At 40.4% G+C, this 19,086-nt stretch overlaps 1 protein-coding gene across 7 annotated transcripts in view; it reads right to left on the reverse strand.

The window, feature by feature from the left end:
• Positions 1 to 14,443, reverse strand: part of atp11c (ATPase phospholipid transporting 11C (ATP11C blood group)) — a 43,745-nt gene extending 29,302 nt beyond the window's left edge. For all 7 annotated transcript variants that reach the window (XM_008303617.1, XM_008303609.1, XM_008303589.1 and 4 more), the window contains exon 1: positions 13,911 to 14,443. In XM_008303617.1, coding sequence (XP_008301839.1) covers positions 13,911 to 13,937 — 27 coding nt within the window. In that variant the 5' untranslated portion in view covers positions 13,938 to 14,443. The remainder of the gene's footprint in view (positions 1 to 13,910) is intronic.
• Positions 14,444 to 19,086: the final 4,643 nt, after the last annotated feature.

The raw sequence follows: 19,086 nt of genomic DNA on the forward strand, positions 1-19,086 counted from the left end.
CAAACAGAATCAGTGTCCGCAAAATGAGCTTGTTCATGTTGTAAACAATTTATTCTTTTCTCCTCTGACAATCAAAAACATTACCCAACTGAGGACCATGGCCACATTTCTTAAATGAAGTTGTGTTTTCAGTTTCAGCACAAGTTATGCAGCTAATACTGTGTCAGTAAATTATTAAGGTTATGCTGGCAGGGGATCTGCTTTATCTGATATAAAGGCCAGCAACATGTGGGTTGAGGGGGACAGATTACCATGAACATCTGATCCTGGACAAATGCCAGGAAACATGAATTATGGCCACCTGGGCAGCAAGCTGCCCAAAGTCTGTTTCTGACAAGAGGTTAGATCAGAGAATAGCCTCAAACACTTGGAAGTCTGATTTATGCATGTGAGGACAAAAACACAGCCTACATGAATACAGTTTACACAGTCATTTGCTTCTCATTAACAGTCAAACAACACAAAATAAAGGCCAAATTCTTATTGTTAATTCTGGAATACTTCCCATCTTCTCTACAGTTTAGACTAGAGAAGAGAGCCAACAGGCTTACATAATGCTCCCTTATGCATGAGCAGCCATGTTCACACCTCAGTATGGATGTCAACTTTACCATCCCCTACCCGCTCAGCACACACTGACACTGCTTCAGCAGGACCGGACGAACCTGGCTGCCAGAGAATGAGGGGAGAAACAGAGAGTGGGAGGAAGAAAGAGTGTGAGAGAAAGGAAGTGCAACAGGATCCAAGGACTAAAGCATATCCAGGTTTTCTATATCAAACAACAACCAGCCTCCAGGAGCAGTAAGCCAAGAACATCCCAATGGACCACGCTTGTTCATTTATTTGAATCAGACGCAGTGATGCTGGAAGTTAGCCTTCCTCTGTGTGCTCTGAGAAGGAGATGTAATAGAGGGTTTCCAGATAAGCAATCCTGTGAACAACCAAATTAACAATAGGCAGCAATGTAAGACTAGTAAAAGCAATAATGTACAAAGGGCTGTGCAGACAAAACATAAAATGCATTAAAGACACGATCTACAAACCAAATTAGCTTTAAGGCAAAGTACATGTGAAGGGCTCTGGCTTGTAATGTAGGCTTACAGGTCACAAAGTCAACAGAATTAGTTGGCAAGCATCTGCTAGTGCCAATCTTTCACTTGTGCCCATCTCTTTAGGTCTAATTATGCGCAAGAGCTGTGCTAAGGCACACTGTTTCAAGGTCACAGGCCTATCAAATAAACCATCTATACACTTTGTGTAGAATAAATCCACATTGCTGCTCAACAGTGGTAAAACAACCCACACAAGGAAGCCGTGGCCCACAGTGAGGATTTTCAAAAAGAAACATTGGCACCTACATACACATAACTCCTGCTGAAAATGAGTAAAATGATTCCATATGAAATAAGGAAGCAGTCAATGCCCTGGGGTCCTAAGATAAGAGCGGAACTATTGAATGGCCATTGATTTAGTGGTGGATTCACTGTAAAATATAATGAGGGTCAGATGATGGGGCCCACTTCATTTTTGAGCAGTTACGTGATTGCAATGCTCATCTCCAAAATAGAGAGCTGAAGGCCATACAAGAAACGCTAATGTAAGAAAAAACAGAACTGATTGCATTATCTTTACTTCACTGTCAAAGGTCAAAGAAAGCCATTCGATGCCAATGATGTTAGTAAGTAAAGCAGAGTCAAGTGCCAGTATGTCAATATAAAATGGTAAATTCATCCTTGATGAAAAAGCATCAGCTACAAAACATGAATGGAGATCAATAAAGCAAACATCTAGTGCTCAATTGAGCTGAGATGTAATTGCTTAGTCAAAAATAAATGGTGCATTAGAGAATTGAGTGAGGCTGAAACTTTACATTAAATTATGCTCTAAATTAAATTATGTACACATTGTAAAATGAGCACAGGCTGGGACAGGGAGGAAAGGTGCTCCAGTGAGAGCAGAGGGAATGTAAGACTGCATTCAGCTACTGCCAAACTCCCAATGATGACTCTGGTCTGATGACACTGCGTCCTGTCACACCATCTCACTATTCAGTGACTATCCTGTTTTGTCACAATCTGCATGCTGTTAGCTGAACAAAACACACTGAGTAACCAGAAAATGACAAAGCCCTATTCGTTGTATTACAATCCATCACACAACATCACTCACACCATTTAAAATGATAATTGTATATACATTTTTATTGTATTTGGCACTGCGTCAGAGAGATGTTGATTCAACTGTGGTCATTTCTGGCACAGCGGTCTGCAGTGTTTTGCTGGATGGCACTATATTTCCTCTATATATGTAAGGGAGGTCAATAAATGAAAAACAAGACTGCAGAAATTTCCAAAACAGCTGAAACTTAATAAGCTGTTGTTTAACTAACTGATTGATCTAATAATTGTTTCAGCTCTAAAAGGGATACAAGCAAGTCTAAAGTAGGTCAGGTGTAGTGGTGTAAGAGAACCTGCTGTAGTCAGATTCCTATTAGGAATACTTACATAATTCATGTCATAAGACACTGATGCAACTAATACAGCTATCATGTATTCCTCCAACATCCAGCTGACTCAGACGAGAGACAGAGTACACACAGACAAGCTGTCAGTCCATCACAACACTGACAGAGACAATAATCCACATTTAGATATGATTGTAATCAGTTAACAATTAACCTATATTGCAAGTCTTTGAACTATCAGAAGAACTCCAGAACACAAGGAAACCCATGCAAGAGGGAACATGACACCTCAAGACAGAAAGATGGGCGGGTTTTACACCTAGAACTTTGCTTCCTGCCATACAAGCAGTGCAGTAAAACATTACATCAAAGGGATTGGACTTGCTGGGGTTTTTTTTTTCCTTAAAGACCTAAACCTGTCCAAGAGGTCTTTTTCAGTTCTCCTGTTTAGTGAGAAGTCCCGTGAATTTTAATTTTTTGGGTTGGTAACATATCATATCAAGCTAACTAATATCTAACAATTTTTCCAGGGATAAAAGCTGCAAGCTGCTTCATTTTGATTATAGTCAGGAACAGACTGCAAGTAAAAAAAAAATGTCAACTACGTAAGCCCATCCCCAAAAGTTTTTGAACTTGGGTTAAGCCATACATAGCTGAAAAGTCTAACACAATAAAATTGTTTTATTTTAGGGGATTTACACAATTACTAACTTTTAAATGAACCATTTTAATTAAATGTTTTTATTTTTATATTTAACCACCTTGCTTTGAGTTTAACTATTTCAGCCTATTTACAAGGTACACTGGTAATAATTTTAATGTTAACACAACAATGAAAGACACACGCATATAAAAAGATTACTCCTAAAAAAAAAAAAAAAAAAAAAAAGTGATCTAACCTTCATACATGTTAAATAAAGAAAGTAAATAAGGTGCGCAGCGGGCGACCAGAGCGAAGCTGCTGCACCGCATGGAGACTAAGGTCCTGAGTTGCTGAAATGAACTGAGCATTACTGGATAAAGGCCCCAACACCTGCCTCCATGCACCCACCTAAAGTTTGTGAGCAGGCCACCAAGAGTGCATTGCTAAGATGCAAAAGGTGTAGGGGACAGGATCATGGGTAGTTTTAGATCACAAATCCTGTCACACAAGGGGAACTGCAGATCATCTAGCTGCAGCTTCCGCCCAAGGGAGACCTGCCTTGGATACAAACAGGGTTAAGAAAAGGTCCAGGCAACCAGAGACTAGCACACCTCTGGAGACCTGCACAGCAGCCACAGGAGAGCGACGAGGGGCGACGGAGCTTTATTATGACGGTACCATGGGCTGTTAGGAGCCGGGGAGGGAGCACACTTCAGGGTTTTTTCATGGAACTGAACATAAACGATCAAATGTTCTATTAAACAATTTTCTTATTGCCTGGGTCTATCCTGAACCCTCAGAAACTACTACCCACTAAGCAGGCACTTTTTTTGTGGAATAAAACTATCCTCTCAAAAATGTATCTAGATCCCAGTTCCTCTAGTGGAACCCTAGATGGGTGAAATGAGTTCCTGAAAAAAGTTCTTTTTCTCTGGGTAAAGTTGCTGCAGCAGAAATGCAACTACGCACAACCTCCAGGTGACGTGTGGAATAAAACACCAGATCCAGTTTTCTTAGACGTAGCTCTTCCTCACTGACATAAACATGTTACCATTTATGGCCTGCAAGTCTGTCAGCAAGAATACCAGAAGTGGCTCTGGCTCTCTGGAGTGCTCTGGACAGCAAAGTGTGTTCCGATGCTTGTATCTCTTGTTGTTAAGCTCGGCATCAAGATTTAACTGAAGTACGGCTCCGGCAGCTTACATGACTATATCTCCACACGAGGCACAAAGATGACACCATGGTGTGTAGAAGCAGAAAAAAAAGTAAATAAAAAACAGGGACAGCAAATGTGACAATGGTACAGTGAGTATTATTTACCCTGACACAAATAGATTTTGTGGTCAAACTAAATCGATGCTGTAACTTTTTCGTACAAATGTGCTGAAGCAAATTGAAATAAAAGAAAGCCCAAAAGAATACAGCAGGTTCAGCTTTGTTCTGATCAGTCGGCTTTTGTGGTTTTCTAACTGTGTGTACAGGGGGACAAAAACACTAAGCTCTCCCAGTGCAGAACGCAGGAGCTGTGCCATTAAGCTTCAAAAAAATCCACTCAGAAAATCTACTTAAACACATTTAATGAGGTGTGAGGGAGCTGTGCAAAGAAGAGAGAGCACTGGGGACCGATGCTTGTACTTCTTTATATCCTGCACGTGTACTTCTAACAAACTGCACTACACTGAGAATGACAGATTCATTGTTAAGCCTATGTACCCATTCGACCTTAATATCCATTTCATGTAACGTAGCCGAGCTCCACGCAATCTTATTTCTCATGCAGCTGAACTTGCACATGAGATGAGCATGCCGTGTGTGAGTGAGTGACTCACTCCTTTGATAACATACATCTGCTCCAACTGCACCTTATCTAGTCAGGTTTTATTATGAGGCAGGGTGGATTTGTTGCATTTTAACCTTACCTGCCATTTAATGTGGTACCTATTAGTAGTTTTTTCCTTTCTCTGCATTGAAGAGAAATTATGTAAGCGAAAGTCCCAAGAGAAGATTTATGACATTAGATAAAAAATATAAGCCAAAACATCAAGTGGTATTCTGAGAGTAATGGAATGAATAAACAAGAGCGCAAATGCCTAACCCCCAGTAAACTGTGTGAAGAAATGCTAATGACAGCGGTAAAGATGGCCTATCGGCAACATAAAGTTGCTATTATGGCAGGCTGAGCAGAGCTGAGCGATGAATGTTTGAGTTGAGTGATGAATGTTTGAACGCAAGGGGAAAGATGCATGTGTTGAGTCAATGCTGTTAGTCACTGCAGTACTCTATCTGGCACTTGCCTCTCTTTCATTTTATCCCTCTCTCTCTCTCTCTCTCTCTCGTTCTTGTCAGCCCACTTGCCTGTTCTATTCCAGCATGCTCACTCTGTCTCACTAATTGTAACTCTCTCAGTTTTGATTACACATCCAAGTGCTCATTGCCTCGGCTGCAGAGAATTTACAAGGGCTACATTATCTTTTGAGGAAAATATAGCACAAAGACACAGTAACATCAAGCCAAAATTAAAGGTATGTCACTACAATGACTTTCAGAAATACTTATCTCTTTGTTGCATTTTCTGTGAAGCAAAGAAAAGTTTTTAATAACGCTATCTTACATGGGCTAATTTGTCTAATTTCAGTACAAAGATCCTCAGTTATATTAAAGTCTAATGAGCATTGACTGAATCCTTTCAAATGAAAAATAAAACTGGCACTTGCTCTCTTCAGTAGGATCATATAACACTATTCTATACATCTTTAGGTTAGAGTAAGTAAACTTAAATATTATTGTTTCCGTACTTCTTTAGTTTTCCTGCCTACATGTACAGAGTTTGTTTATGCAATACACAGCTGTCTCTATTAAAGGCCAATCGGATGACACGGAAACTCACAAAACAACATTTCTCATCAAACACATAAAACAGTTTCGCTGACTTCACCGCTCTGGCAGTTCAACCAGGCGTCCTCTTTGGAAGTGCACGCTAAGAAAATTCCACACGGAGAACAGCAAATGAAACATTTCAACACCACAAACCCCATCAGATATTCAAGTTGTTGGTCACGTAAAGGATTGTGATGACTTTTCAAAGCACTAATCCAGAGACAGAGCACGACCATTTAGCAAATCACGCCCCACTCACTCAGCTGTCGTTTTATTGTTTCTTGTTAATTGCTGTGCGTTTTATTGCAGGTGGTCCAGTATCTCCTATTAATGTCGTGAAAATGAGGGCTGACTCACTTGAAACAATATTTTGAGTGTAGCCGTACAGATATACACTGATGCAGATAGAGAGGTACAAGTTTGCTTTTTGTTTTGTTTAGTTTTTTGCTTCTTGCTGTGCACTGTCTTGCCTGTGTTCTACTACCTCCTATAAATGCACAAGAGAGCTACAATCGCTATCCTCATTTGTTTGTTACTTTTCACTGTGTAAATGTAGAGAAAATTAACAAAGGCCCTGTGTTGTTATCCATCTATTCATTTTAATTTATTTTATAACTTATTTTTTTAATTTTATTGCACAGGAAAGCTGTATTTGCTAGACTCCAAGGCGTTCCCAATAAATAAGCTTAGGCCACTATGGTTTCAATTATGTTTCTAATAGACCTCATAACTTTATTACACAATACACACTGTTGCTAGGAATAGGTAATGTCATATGAGGAATAGAGGGCGTCAAACAAACCCTATAAATCATTGATTGGTATTGATTAATACTGCTTCTAGCGATTAAACGATTTCAATCGTGAAATAAAGTTTAAAATGAATAAGAATCTGTTTAGGTTAAGATATCTTCACAAATGTTTTACACTGTTTTGGACTGGCAGGAAATAGTTACAAGATCAACTGTTAAGAGGTTACTATTGCCTTAACTTCCATCTACGATGTCAGACCAAGTCAAATAGTATTTGTATAGCTCCGTTCACTTCATACAGAAAAAGTTCAAAGTGCTTCACATCACAACAAAGCAACCAAAGTTATAAAAAGCTTAAAAGAGCATTCGACAGCAGATTTGGGCACAATGCAACAGACTTCAATTTACTGCAATTTAGTTCACAGATAGAGCTTCTTTCTCAAAAAAAATCCAAATTAATGTTACTTAACAACAGCATCACACAGACGGCTACCAAATCAATAAAAAAAAACAATGATAACACTCCATAATGATACTATAACAGGAGTTACCTCCATTATGGATTCACCAACACTTGGCTTATGGCATAGTATTAAGAGCCCATGTCAGAGGCTACTCTCTCCTCTGTCCGCTGTTTGCACACAAGGTTGAATAGCCCCACAGAGTGATAATAGTCCAACTTGAACTGAGGGCTGATCCTAAGGAGCTGTTGTGGATAGGCAAAGGCTCATTGTTCTACTAGCATCCCTGCAGCTGTACGAGACACAGAGCGTACTGTACCACGGGCTGGTACTGGCCTACATTACGCTGTCCCTCGACAATGGGGAGGAGGGGAAACTCATCTAGACCTCGCACTGGGAGCTGCTTCCTCAATCATATGGTCGACTCAAAAAGCCACAGACAGATATTGGATCAACTATTTTTGCAACACGTACGATCCTCTAACAACTTTTGAAGGGTTAAGCTTCCAAAAACCACAGACATTTTGTGCCTAGGTAACAGGTGGCCATGAGATTGAAGACTTTCCCCAAACTGAAGAAGGCAAATTAATAGGTTTCGGCCTGTTTAAATACATAGAGAGAATTATTTTTTAATCTAATGAAATAAAAAAATAGGCAACACTTTGGAGAGAAGCCTCTGACCACAGTGGAGAGTTTAACGCAGCTATTGTTTGACACAAATAATTGGTTAACGAGACACAGGAAATGTGTAGGCATGTCACACAACGCTGACTAAGGTCTGTGGCCAGTCATGTATCTGAGACTGCTGTTCCTCTGAGAGGAACCTTTAAAAAACTGCTCAAACATATATAATGCCTAAACTTCACCACAAAGAATACTAAGTATAAGTTTAACATTCACAGGGCAGGTTATTTTTTAACTGCTTTATCATCTTAAAACATTTATTTACTAAGGCTTTCGTTTCAGATTAAATGTTAGTCCACCCTCTGTAGTGTGAACTTTGTCCCTACAGCTACCATACTTGGGACCAGTTAGTTCAGAGAGTGATTCAGAGAAAGACAACAGTGCATTTGTTTCTAGGGTTCATATGGACAAAACCTCTACACTTAGTGTTTTAAGGCCAGGGGAAGCGAGCACATTGCGAGCTGCAGCCGAGTCACACTTTAATCTATAATTAAAGAGAATTTAAAGTAGTGTAGCCTTAAATGGAGTATGGTTTTTCCAGCCAAGTGCACATACTCTCCGCACTCTTGTTTGTATGCGTGTGTGCGACAAATCACCAGATGCAGCTACTTAGATGAAGGTGCTTGTTTCAGCTGCTTTTTTTCCATGTCGAGTATGGGTCGTAGCTTAACTAAACTGCACAACACGACAATAGTTTTCTTCCCCCCCACCATGTTTGGCAGAGAGCCACGCGATACTGACAAAAAGGCATTTACAGTACATCCTAATGCTGACGAGCTTTAAAAATCTCGATCTCAGCTACAGCCCTACTGATGACATTATCTTTAATAATGTACCAGGCTACACTGGGTCTAATTGCTATTCGATTAATTATCCTTAGACACTGCATAGGAGGGCAACAAGACTAATGACGAAAATCAATGTGTCTCTTTCCTTCCTCTGCTTCCAGACCATGGTTGATTTTGGTTTCCTCACCAAGCATTTCCTCCCGCTGAACTGTGACCACATTAAAAGGAGTAATTTTTCTTCCTGTGACTGAGCAACATCGCCTGCCTAGCTGGGAGTTTGCGGTGGAGATAATCATTGTAGGCTGTTGCTTAACCTAGGTGTTGGGCGTGTGGGAGGGGGCATGTTCGTATTTCTTCTAGCGCTCGTTAAATCCTCACACGCTGTTCCTCTTTCTCTGTGTCAGCGAGTACCCTATCATTTCAGGTGACGATGAAAAACTGGGATGATGAAACATCACAGATGCTGACGTCTCTCCCCCTTCCTCTGTGCTCAGACAGAGTGAGACAGACACAGACAAAAAAAACACACACACACACACACACAACCCAAACACACACATCTCAGCATTCCCTTCACATCTCACTGCGAATGCTCTCTGAGTAATGCTAGAGCTGGAGCATGGCACAGAAAATCTCCGGATGAGCCTTTATACATATATGGATGATGAGGATGCATTCTGAGTGCCACTAGCCTTGCGAGGATACGTGGGTCAGGAAAGGGAGGAGCAATGTGAGGAGAATTCAAAATAAATGAAGCTACCTGAATTATTTAGAGGTACAAACTGAGAATTCAATCTAGCTTTTAAAAGAAGGTGGAATATTGCCACAAAAAGCCATCCGTAGTCCCCTTGTACCCATCCTGAACCGCCCACTCCAATGTTAGCCACTACAGGAAAGCTAAAAAAGTCCATCCATTAGGCGGGGAGAAAGAGATGGAGAGGTGCAAAGAGGCTACAGGTCCACCCCCTGGTTTCTCGGGTTTGAGTCACGCAGGGCTTACCGGTCTCCCCCACTGTATTTCATCAGCCCACTATATAAAGCCAGCAGTTTATTCCTTCACACTACCTCCCTCCCCACACTAAATATATTTATTATCCCGCTGTGTGTTGCAGATGAGCTCCTTTGGCTGTGTTTCTATTACTGGGCAGAGTGCAGGAGGCCAGACGGAGAGAGGCAGGAAGAGAAAGAAATCAGAGTAAGCAATTCTGTTCGCCAGCCAGCTCGCGGTAGCAAGACTAATGGCGGCAAAAACTGAGCGCAGCCCTAATCAATACACATCTCTCCTAATCAAACAGGCCCCGATGAATCAAACGGCTCCACATGCCTCGTACGATCTGCCGCCGTCAGATGCACTCTTACCCTAAACTGCTCACACAGGAGTGACAGCTCTGTTTGTGAGCTCTTGTATCTCATTAGTTACTAAAATCCCCTCATATGTCTCCAACAGGTGCTACTAGCTACTAGCAGATGTGAGCATGTAAAAACAAAAGATGTGAAAAAAATACAGCTGAAGCATCCTGAAGCAGGACAGATGATGCAGCAAAATAAAGTAATGGCAAAAGCATGGGATGCTTCTGAAATTACTAAATGCTTAGAATGCTGCATATTCTGTGACTCATTAACCCAATACTTGCAGGTCATATAGAAGAATTATGATTTCATGTACTGCAGCAGGTCAAAAACACCACCGTTTATTGTTGAACAAAACATTAGCTTCCATAGGAAGGAGAGCTATCGGATAAAATCTCAGAAAATATGTTAAAGCTAATGCCTTAACGTCAGCTAAAGATGTTTGCACAAAATGACCAAAATGTGCAGATGCGTTCTCGGTGGGCATGTCAGTACTTACTGCCTGGAATTACTCGTGTCGGTCACTGCGAGAGGGTTTGTGTGTACATCCGAGACCTGCGGGTGCTCTTGGCTGACCTGAGAAACAGGTTTGCAGAGCCCTGGGGCTTTCCAAACGCATTTGACATGCAATCCCTCAAACCCCCTCACACATAACAACATCTCCTGCCAGGTAAGGGCCTGTTTACCAGTGCATGGGTCACAGTCAAGTAGAGACAGAGCTGAGGCAGGCGGGCCTCGGTGCATCAGCCTGCAGCCGGATGGAATGACTGAGGAGAGATGGAGTTGGGGCTTCATTATGCAAGCCTTGAAACACAACTGAATTTGCAGGAGGGAGAGAGCTAAATTGCGTAAATGTCACAAGGCGTCCCTTGAGCTGCTTTTGAATAAGAATCTGAGCCACATCGAGAACCCACAAAAATCTCTTTGCCAGCAGCTAAAGTTTGTTTTCGTCATCAGCTAATCTAACCAAATACTTTGCTGCTTAAATATTTTGTATGGAAATTGTCAGAAAATAAATTGCAAAGGCATTCAGTTTACTAACATTTAATTCTATAAATCCGTCAAATCTTCGCAAACTGAAAGGTTGGAGCTAGACAATGTTTGGCATTGTTTTCTAGAGACGGATTTAAACGATTAACTGCTTACCAGAATACTTGTCGTTTAATTAATCACTTAAAAGGGCTTTTCTCTTCTTTTTTTTTTTTTAGCACAAAGTCTGTTTATGATAGAATCTAAGCAAAAAGCAAGTTGTTTGTATCAGAGTGGCCCCTTCCTGGCTTTGTGCTCAGGGTAAAAGCACCTGCAGAGTGTACATCCTCAAACTAGTGTAAACAAGGCCAGACTACTTTACAAGAGCTCGCATGCATTTAAATACTGAGCACAGGGAGTATTGGCTAACGTATTATAACATAGTCCAAATATAAAGCAGAAACTTCACATGTGTGATTTTAACTGAGCTAGTGAGTAGGAGGAGATCTACGAGTTACCATGGTGCAAAAAAAAAAAAAAAAAAAAGATAGTGAGGTGCTGCCTGGGCGATGGCGTTTTTCATGTGCCTGTGCTGTTCTCCTCGCACTCAAGGCAGGGGCTCCCACAATGAATACTATCACATTTCCGCCAGGCTCCACCTCTCCACAGATCACACTGCTGCCTTCAAGGGCTTGAACGAACATCAAAGGCAACTGTGTGATTTTGCATTCCTGTCAAGAGCATTACAACCTCTGGAGCTTCCCCCCCGATGAAAAGCCCTATCCCGCTTGTTCCCACAGCCATCTTTAATGATTTTCCAAAGGGTTTAGTGGCACAATGCATCATAGCGGGAGAGTCAAGTGAGACACATGAGGCTTCCACTGTGCCTTTTGGTATGAGCAGTCACTCTCTCCCGCTTTCCATCTTTCTCCCTCCCCATGATGCACGTGTACCTCCCGTGGGCAAGGGGAGGGTTGGTGTGAATCAGGAGGCAGAGAGCCAGAGCCTGTGATAACGGCGCTTGTGTGCATCAATGACAGTGTGGCTGGCTGCTCTGCACAAAATATTATTTACAGCTCACAGTGAAGAGAAATTACAGCAGCAATCCTCTCCAGAAGCAGGAAAATCAGCTGACCTGGCAACACTTAGAGAGAGGCCAGGAGGAGGGTCAGGCACTATAATTATTATATTGCTTCTCCTTATTCACTGTCGGTATCTATACGGCTCACATAGCGTGTGGGGGATTCAGCTCACCGGTGACAACAGGTTACTGGTGCATAAGGGGATGATAAAGAGGCAGTAAAGGCGGTTTAGCATTTATAAACCTGGCCTTGCAGACGGTTACTCCACTTCCCACCAGCTCACTCATGATTAACACATAAGAAGGGGGCAATGAAACCAATGGATGCACTTTAAAAGGGTAAGCGTTAAATTGACCAATTGTGAAATATGATGTCAAAGCAATTCATGTTGGCAAAATACCAACTTCTGACACTTAACTAATTTGGTGGCTAAACACAAAGTTACATCAGAGCAAAAAAAGTACATCATCAGAATGAATATGTATCCACAGGAGGGATGAATAATTATTATATATATATATGAATTAATCTGTTGATTATTCTTCTCTAAATGTTTGTAGAAGCAATGGTCCAAAAATACAGAAACATTCTATTTAAAAGGGTTTCAAAATACCAAAATGAAGCAGATCATCAAATTTAACATCCCTGCACAGGCTACCTGTTAAATACAGAATTGATTTTAAGGTTCTTTCAATATTTATGAGGCCATGCATTGGGTTGGCAGCCGGGTACAGGACCTTCTACTCTACCGCAAGGCCTGTTAGATCCAGAAAAGCTGTTCCACCGTCCAGGCTGGTGGTGAAAGAAGATTGTGCCTTTGCAATGGCATCTCCAAAGCTGTGGATTAGCCTCCCTCTTGCAATCAAACATTCCTCCTCCATCCACATTCTTAGAAAAAACACACTTGTTTTCAATGTCTTCCGGTTGCTCTTGGTGGTGCTGCTATTTTAATATTTCATTTTTTTTTTCCCTTTGAGGAAAAGATCTTGTAAATTGTTCAGTATTTTACATTTATTGATTTTGCAAGTTTGACCCTGTTTTTTGTCTCGCTTTTCTGCACAGATCTTTGTTGTTGCCTGCTTTACAACATGTACATCACTGCGAAGGCTCTTTTAAAATGTGCTCTATGGAAAAACTTGATGTACAAATCAGCACCCAGTGGCATGGCTATGAAACACTTGTTTTGATCAAATGGCAATCTTTGGTCAAAGCAATCAATCGATCCACTGGTTGTTTCTACTGATACCACACAGGGAAACACGTCGGTTGATGACTCTCTGTATGGCTTATAATTGAGTGTATATTTTTATCATTTGAGGCCCCAGAGAAAAGCAGCAGCACACATCTCTGAGAACAGGTAGGTGTCCTCTTAAATGAGCTTTTTCTTTTTTTTTTTAAACAGACTGTACAGTTGGCGCAATGTTTTCACTGTGAGGTGAGTTCACATGATGGAAATCACAACTATGTCCTAACAATTCCCACATGTGAGCACAAAGTACAGTTTAGCTAACATCAACTTGCATCTGTCGTGACTTCCTGGCTGGCAAGAACTTACCTAGCAGTTAGCTAACTGTCTGACTACCCAGAACCGAGAAGTGAGCCAACATCTGGTTGGTGTTGTCCTCAGGGGTGAAGTAACAAGTTTGCTGTAAACCGGGTAGTTTCTCAACGCGTTTAGCGGGAATGCCACGGAGGAGGAGGGGGGTGTCGGTTAACGGGCAGCCCAGCTCCACGGAGGGCTGATCCCGGGCAGAGTCACAGCCGTCAGAGCGCTAGCAGGAGCAGCTGGATGTCATAAGCTAACAGTGTGTGTGTGTGATGTTGATGCCAGGCACACATACCAAGCGGTTCAGCCTTCTCCGCAGCATCTTCTTATCTGTCTTCTTGGGTTTTTTCAACACTGATGAACTCTTCTGATTCAACAGACGCCTCCGGGCTCTGCTTCAGCTTCTCCGGGGAATAACTTTACATGTATGTTAGTTAACGAGCTAGCTCCTTAGCTATCTATTCTCTACTCTAACGTTAGTTCTAGCTATATGAAATGCCGCAGCGACGCTACATCGTTTCCATTTTGTTTGATTTCGGTCTCTTCGCACCATTCGCATTCTCTCTCCCCTGAATATTTTCCGCGTTGCGGTGTACTAGTCGCGCTTCCCGTTGCTCAAGGCTCTAACAGTCCCTGACATTTCGCTCTGTGCCCTGTTGCTTAGACTCACACAAATCATTTGTCGCTCTCAGGTCTGCTCCCCCGCTGACCCGAAAACTGCCCACCGACACGGCGAAAACTAACTTCTCCTGTCAGTCCCTGTGCACAGGTCGCCTCACCTCCCTGTCAAACAATTTTCACTCTAACAACCAGCAGCAGCCCACTAACGTTCGCACGTTCACAAGCTCCACCCGGCGAAGGTGCGGCGACTGTGGCGCGCACTGCACTCTGGGTAATGTGGTCCCAGCTGCCAACACACAATCCCGTTTTCATGCGTGTTGTCAGAGGAGGCAGTTTGTGGATGCACTCAAATACATCACTGAGCATCAAAGAGAAGCCAAGTATGCAGTTATTCTCTGTTATATATAGCACAACTACATACTGTGTATCGATGCAGTTGATTGATTATATATTGATGCATATCTTATATTAAATATATTTAGAATATATGCAGGCGTCCTCAAATGTATTCAGACCCTTCCATTAAAGAAAAAGCACAATTCACAATAGTCAGTCAAATAACTAGAAACTGAAAAAAGTAATTATAAATAAATTTTAAAAATGTTAATTATAATTTAGTGAAGTATGACATTGCTTTGAATTGTGGTTGAAAAGAATAATTAAACAAACAATCAAACAAACAAACAAAACTGTCCCCAACTTTGATGATGAGCAGTGAGGCAAAATACCTGTCAACAGGTGCAGAAGTCTGATGGAGAGTTACAGAAAACACTTGATTGCAGTGATTGTCTCAAAGGGTTGTTCAACAAAATATTAGTTTATGGGTCCCATCGTGCTTGTTTTTTTGTTTATTTGTTTGTTTTTAGATATTTCTGTTAAACCACAATTCAAAAGCAATGTCACGATTTTCTTATTTTTTTATCATTGCTTTTGTCAATTTCAACTTATTCAGTGACAGCTGTTTTTTTCCTTCTTTATTGGGAGGGTATGAATACATTTGAGGACAACTGTAGAAACATGTCATATTGCAGTGAATCATAGGGTGATAAGGGGCTGGGAGTGAATAAGTCTATACTTCTTCCCGCTCCTTTTCGAACTCGTGTTTGTACATTTTTCCCCCTTGTTTTTTATTTTGTTTTTAGTTTTTGTTTGAAATAAAAAAATAAAAAAATAATTTAAAAAAGACGTTGCAGAGGATTTTTCGTTTTTCTTGGGAAAATATGTTTTAGATTTCAATTCAATTCAATATGGGGATGTGGATATAGATAATGGATGGATGGATGGATGGATATTTTACCAATCATAAAATCTTGGGGTTGTGCCATTGAAGATCACATCAATGAGCCTACAAAATTTCTAGCTACATTATTTCTCAAGCTATGGCACTTCAAACATTGCTCCACAGATTGGCGAAAACGATGCAAAAATGGACATGACCCCAGATGTTACACATGGTCAACTCAATCAATATTCACCACTCAAAAAAAGAAAATGTAATTGAAGATGGTCAGGAGTGGGGCATTCCATGAATTGAGGCATAATGGCCCTATGCTTCATTGGCATGGGTGTAATGTAGTGTAATGTAATAGATATGTATAATTTATTAAGTGCAATTAAGAAATCGAATAAGATGATTTAAAGATTCAAGATATTTTCTTGATCACAGGCTTCTTCAGTCCAGCCAGTAATAGGCAAAATGACTGTTTCACAACTCTATGCAACAACAAGAAGTTGTGTGGAAAAAACATTCCTTAAAAATGGAAAAAGTCAGGTTTGTTTTTTGTGTTGGTGACTCTCTCACTTTAAATAACAAGTGGTTATGTTGAAAACTGTTTCCGCAAGTGCATAAAGAGAGGATGTGGATTTTAAAAATGTGATGCTCCTATGTAATGCTCTGATATTATTCATGCTGTCAAGGACAGCAGTTCAATATGGGTTGTGTGTTTGTGTGAGTTAGTGTTCTGAGCCACGAAAGCATTGTCACCAGATGATCACATAGTCAAAGTGGTTTGGGTTTTATATTCAGCAGGAAACTAGTGGTAACATGAATAGGGTGTGTAAAATGTTTTGGAGTTACAAAGTGAAGCCATCTGGCATTAAGCAAGGAAGCTGTTAGCAAGACTCCCTCTATAGGAAAACTCAGTCAATATTCCCTCAAAGGTTATTTACAGGGTTGTGCCAGTTTTGTGGTGGATAAAAAGATTCAACATTCAAGAGATGTTATTTGTCACATGCTCGTAAGGTGCAGGCAGTCATGCAAAGCTACTGTTCCACCAGACTGCACAATAACAACAAGAGTCAGGTGTTGGGTGCCCCCCTCACATAATATGTTCATTTTTATTGTCCCCTGGTTCCCTGAAGTCTTGAATAAACAAGGCCAATGTTTTTGTTTCAAGTGTTCCTCTTTTAACTCATTGTATTCCCTGCATTTTAAGAGGAAGTGCATCTCTCTTTACCACACCTGTTGTGCAGTTGCCTCCTTCTGCTGTTGGTAATCATGACTTCCGGTGTTGTCCTTTCTCTGTGGTCCGTATTTGGTCAGGATCTATCTCCGACATAAAGCTCAGCACAGCCATAAGATGCAGCTGTTATTATAAGAATATATATCAGACAACTCTTTATATAAACGTGTCCTAATCATGTCCACTGTTAGTTTCTTTTTATAGCCCTGCTGTTAAGTATTGATCGGCTGCCTGATATAACTCAGTTTTCTCTTTTATCTTTTTGTCAATATAGTTTCACCTCTTTTTAATGTAGTCAATATGCTTCACGGTAGCTATTCTATTCATATGGCTGTCTTTATGTGTGTTCATCCTTGTCACTTTCTCCATGTATTTACATAAACTATTGCATGTTATTACTTTCTCTTGCAGTGTGTGTTTTGTCCACCCTGTCCTCTCTCAGTACGTCTCTGTGGGTATTTCTAGCTTCAGAGCTGCATGGGTCTGATCTGCATCTACAGGTTTCCCCGATACATTCAGTGTTTATTTTCTCTTGTTTGTTGTCTGTATCATTTTCTTTCCGCACTTTACCTCTACTAAAACCGGTTGAGCCAGATGGCTGCCCTCCCTGAGACTGGTTCTACTAGAGGTCTCTCCCTGGTAAAAGGAATTTCTTCCTCTCCAGTGACGCCAGTGTATTTGGTCATAAGTAGTCCTCGGATTTGTAGGGTGATCCATGTATAATTTTGCAGGATCTTACCTTTAATATTTAAATGGGTAAGGTAAATTCATATTTTATATCATTTTTGTTGTGTGATAATCCAGTCTCAAGGTAATATTTAAATAACTCATGTAAATTCACATCACAAAAACAAATATGGGATCGTATCCTTAATAATACAACTTGTTTGGTAAATTTGCAATGCTGGTCTTGTTTCTTTACTTGAAAGCACTTTGGTGCAACAACTGTTGTTTTAAACGTGCTATTGTGGAAGTCGATAAAAAGAGAGACCAGAGTTGATAATAATAATAATAGTAACTTGATAACAGCAAAAATACATTACAAGCAACAAAATCAGTGTACAGTAAATGTCAAATGTAGCCTTTGGGAAATAATTTCCATGAAATTACCAAGTCCTTTTTTCAACAAAGTCATATCTTGCCAATGACTTTTAAGTTCTGATGATCTCCAATGACCTTCAAACTGCACAATACACTAGGCAAGAGAAAAACAAACCATCAGATGCAAAAGGCAAGGTATTCTGAAAACTGAACTTTGTAGAGAACTTTCTAGAAAAAGCAACATGAAACAGTAAAACAATAAACCCAGGCTCAGCAGAAGAAATTGCAGAAATTATTGAAAATGGTAAAAGATTTTATAAAAATATAATATATGTAAATGAGTTTTGAGATCTTATCCTAATTTATAATCTCGTAGAAATGCCTCATCAGCTTTCGTATTTGTATTTGTGATGTGTTTGTAGGTAGAACTGCTAAAATAGCAAAATACTACTAATAATAATGTGATATATTCTTGTTATCTTTATAATAATTCTTGACAAGATGAGAGAAAAGCATAGGGGAAGGAAAATTAGGTCGTTTGGAAATATGGTCAAACCCAATGATCTATGACCTCTTAATTTAAGGGTCAATGTTTACGTCTCACTTCTTGCCTCTAGCTTCATATGTGGGGGAAAGAGGTTTAGGAGGACTGAAAATTTTGAGTTATAATATTGGACTCATTTAAAACACAGATATAGTGTCATCAGGCATCATGTGCATATGTAATGACAACAAAAGTGCTATCGTGGCATATTCTGAAATGCAGACTAAGCTGGAATCCTGTGAAACAAGGAAACCCAAAGTATTACATCCTTAAGATCTGAACAGTTTCTCAATACTTATGTGTTGTGCGTCATCAAACTATATATTGTGCAAGGAATAAAACGCACGCATTCTAAAAATATGGATGAAAGATCTGACTAAAAAGCCATATGCTACTGTAGGAATGTTGGGTCCCATGTAGAAAACAGTGTTTTTCTGTTACATTCTGAAAAACTACATGGGAAGTCTGATGTATGTTATTTTCAGTCATGAATTATGTAATTTGGATTTAAGCTTCTCTTATAAAAGCCTTCTATAAAAGGATTATGTCTGAACCTTTAACCTCAAAAGCCATACATGCAATTTGAAATGTGAAAAGAATGTTCAAGTCAGATGCCGAGGGTTACAGGGAAAAAAGTGGAAATCCGATTCTCCTGTGGTTCTTATGAGCTTATTTGTATGTTTTGTGTGGTGCAGCATGAGTGACCTTAACAGCCATTTGCATGCGGTACCAGGTTTGCATTTTGCTTTGGCGACGCCGTCAATTTAAATAACACGTGGTGATGTTGAAAACTGAGACAAGTG

The sequence above is a fragment of the Stegastes partitus genome, unplaced genomic scaffold, assembly GCF_000690725.1.
Source record: "Stegastes partitus isolate 25-593 unplaced genomic scaffold, Stegastes_partitus-1.0.2 Scaffold39, whole genome shotgun sequence".
Taxonomy (NCBI): domain Eukaryota; kingdom Metazoa; phylum Chordata; class Actinopteri; family Pomacentridae; genus Stegastes; species Stegastes partitus.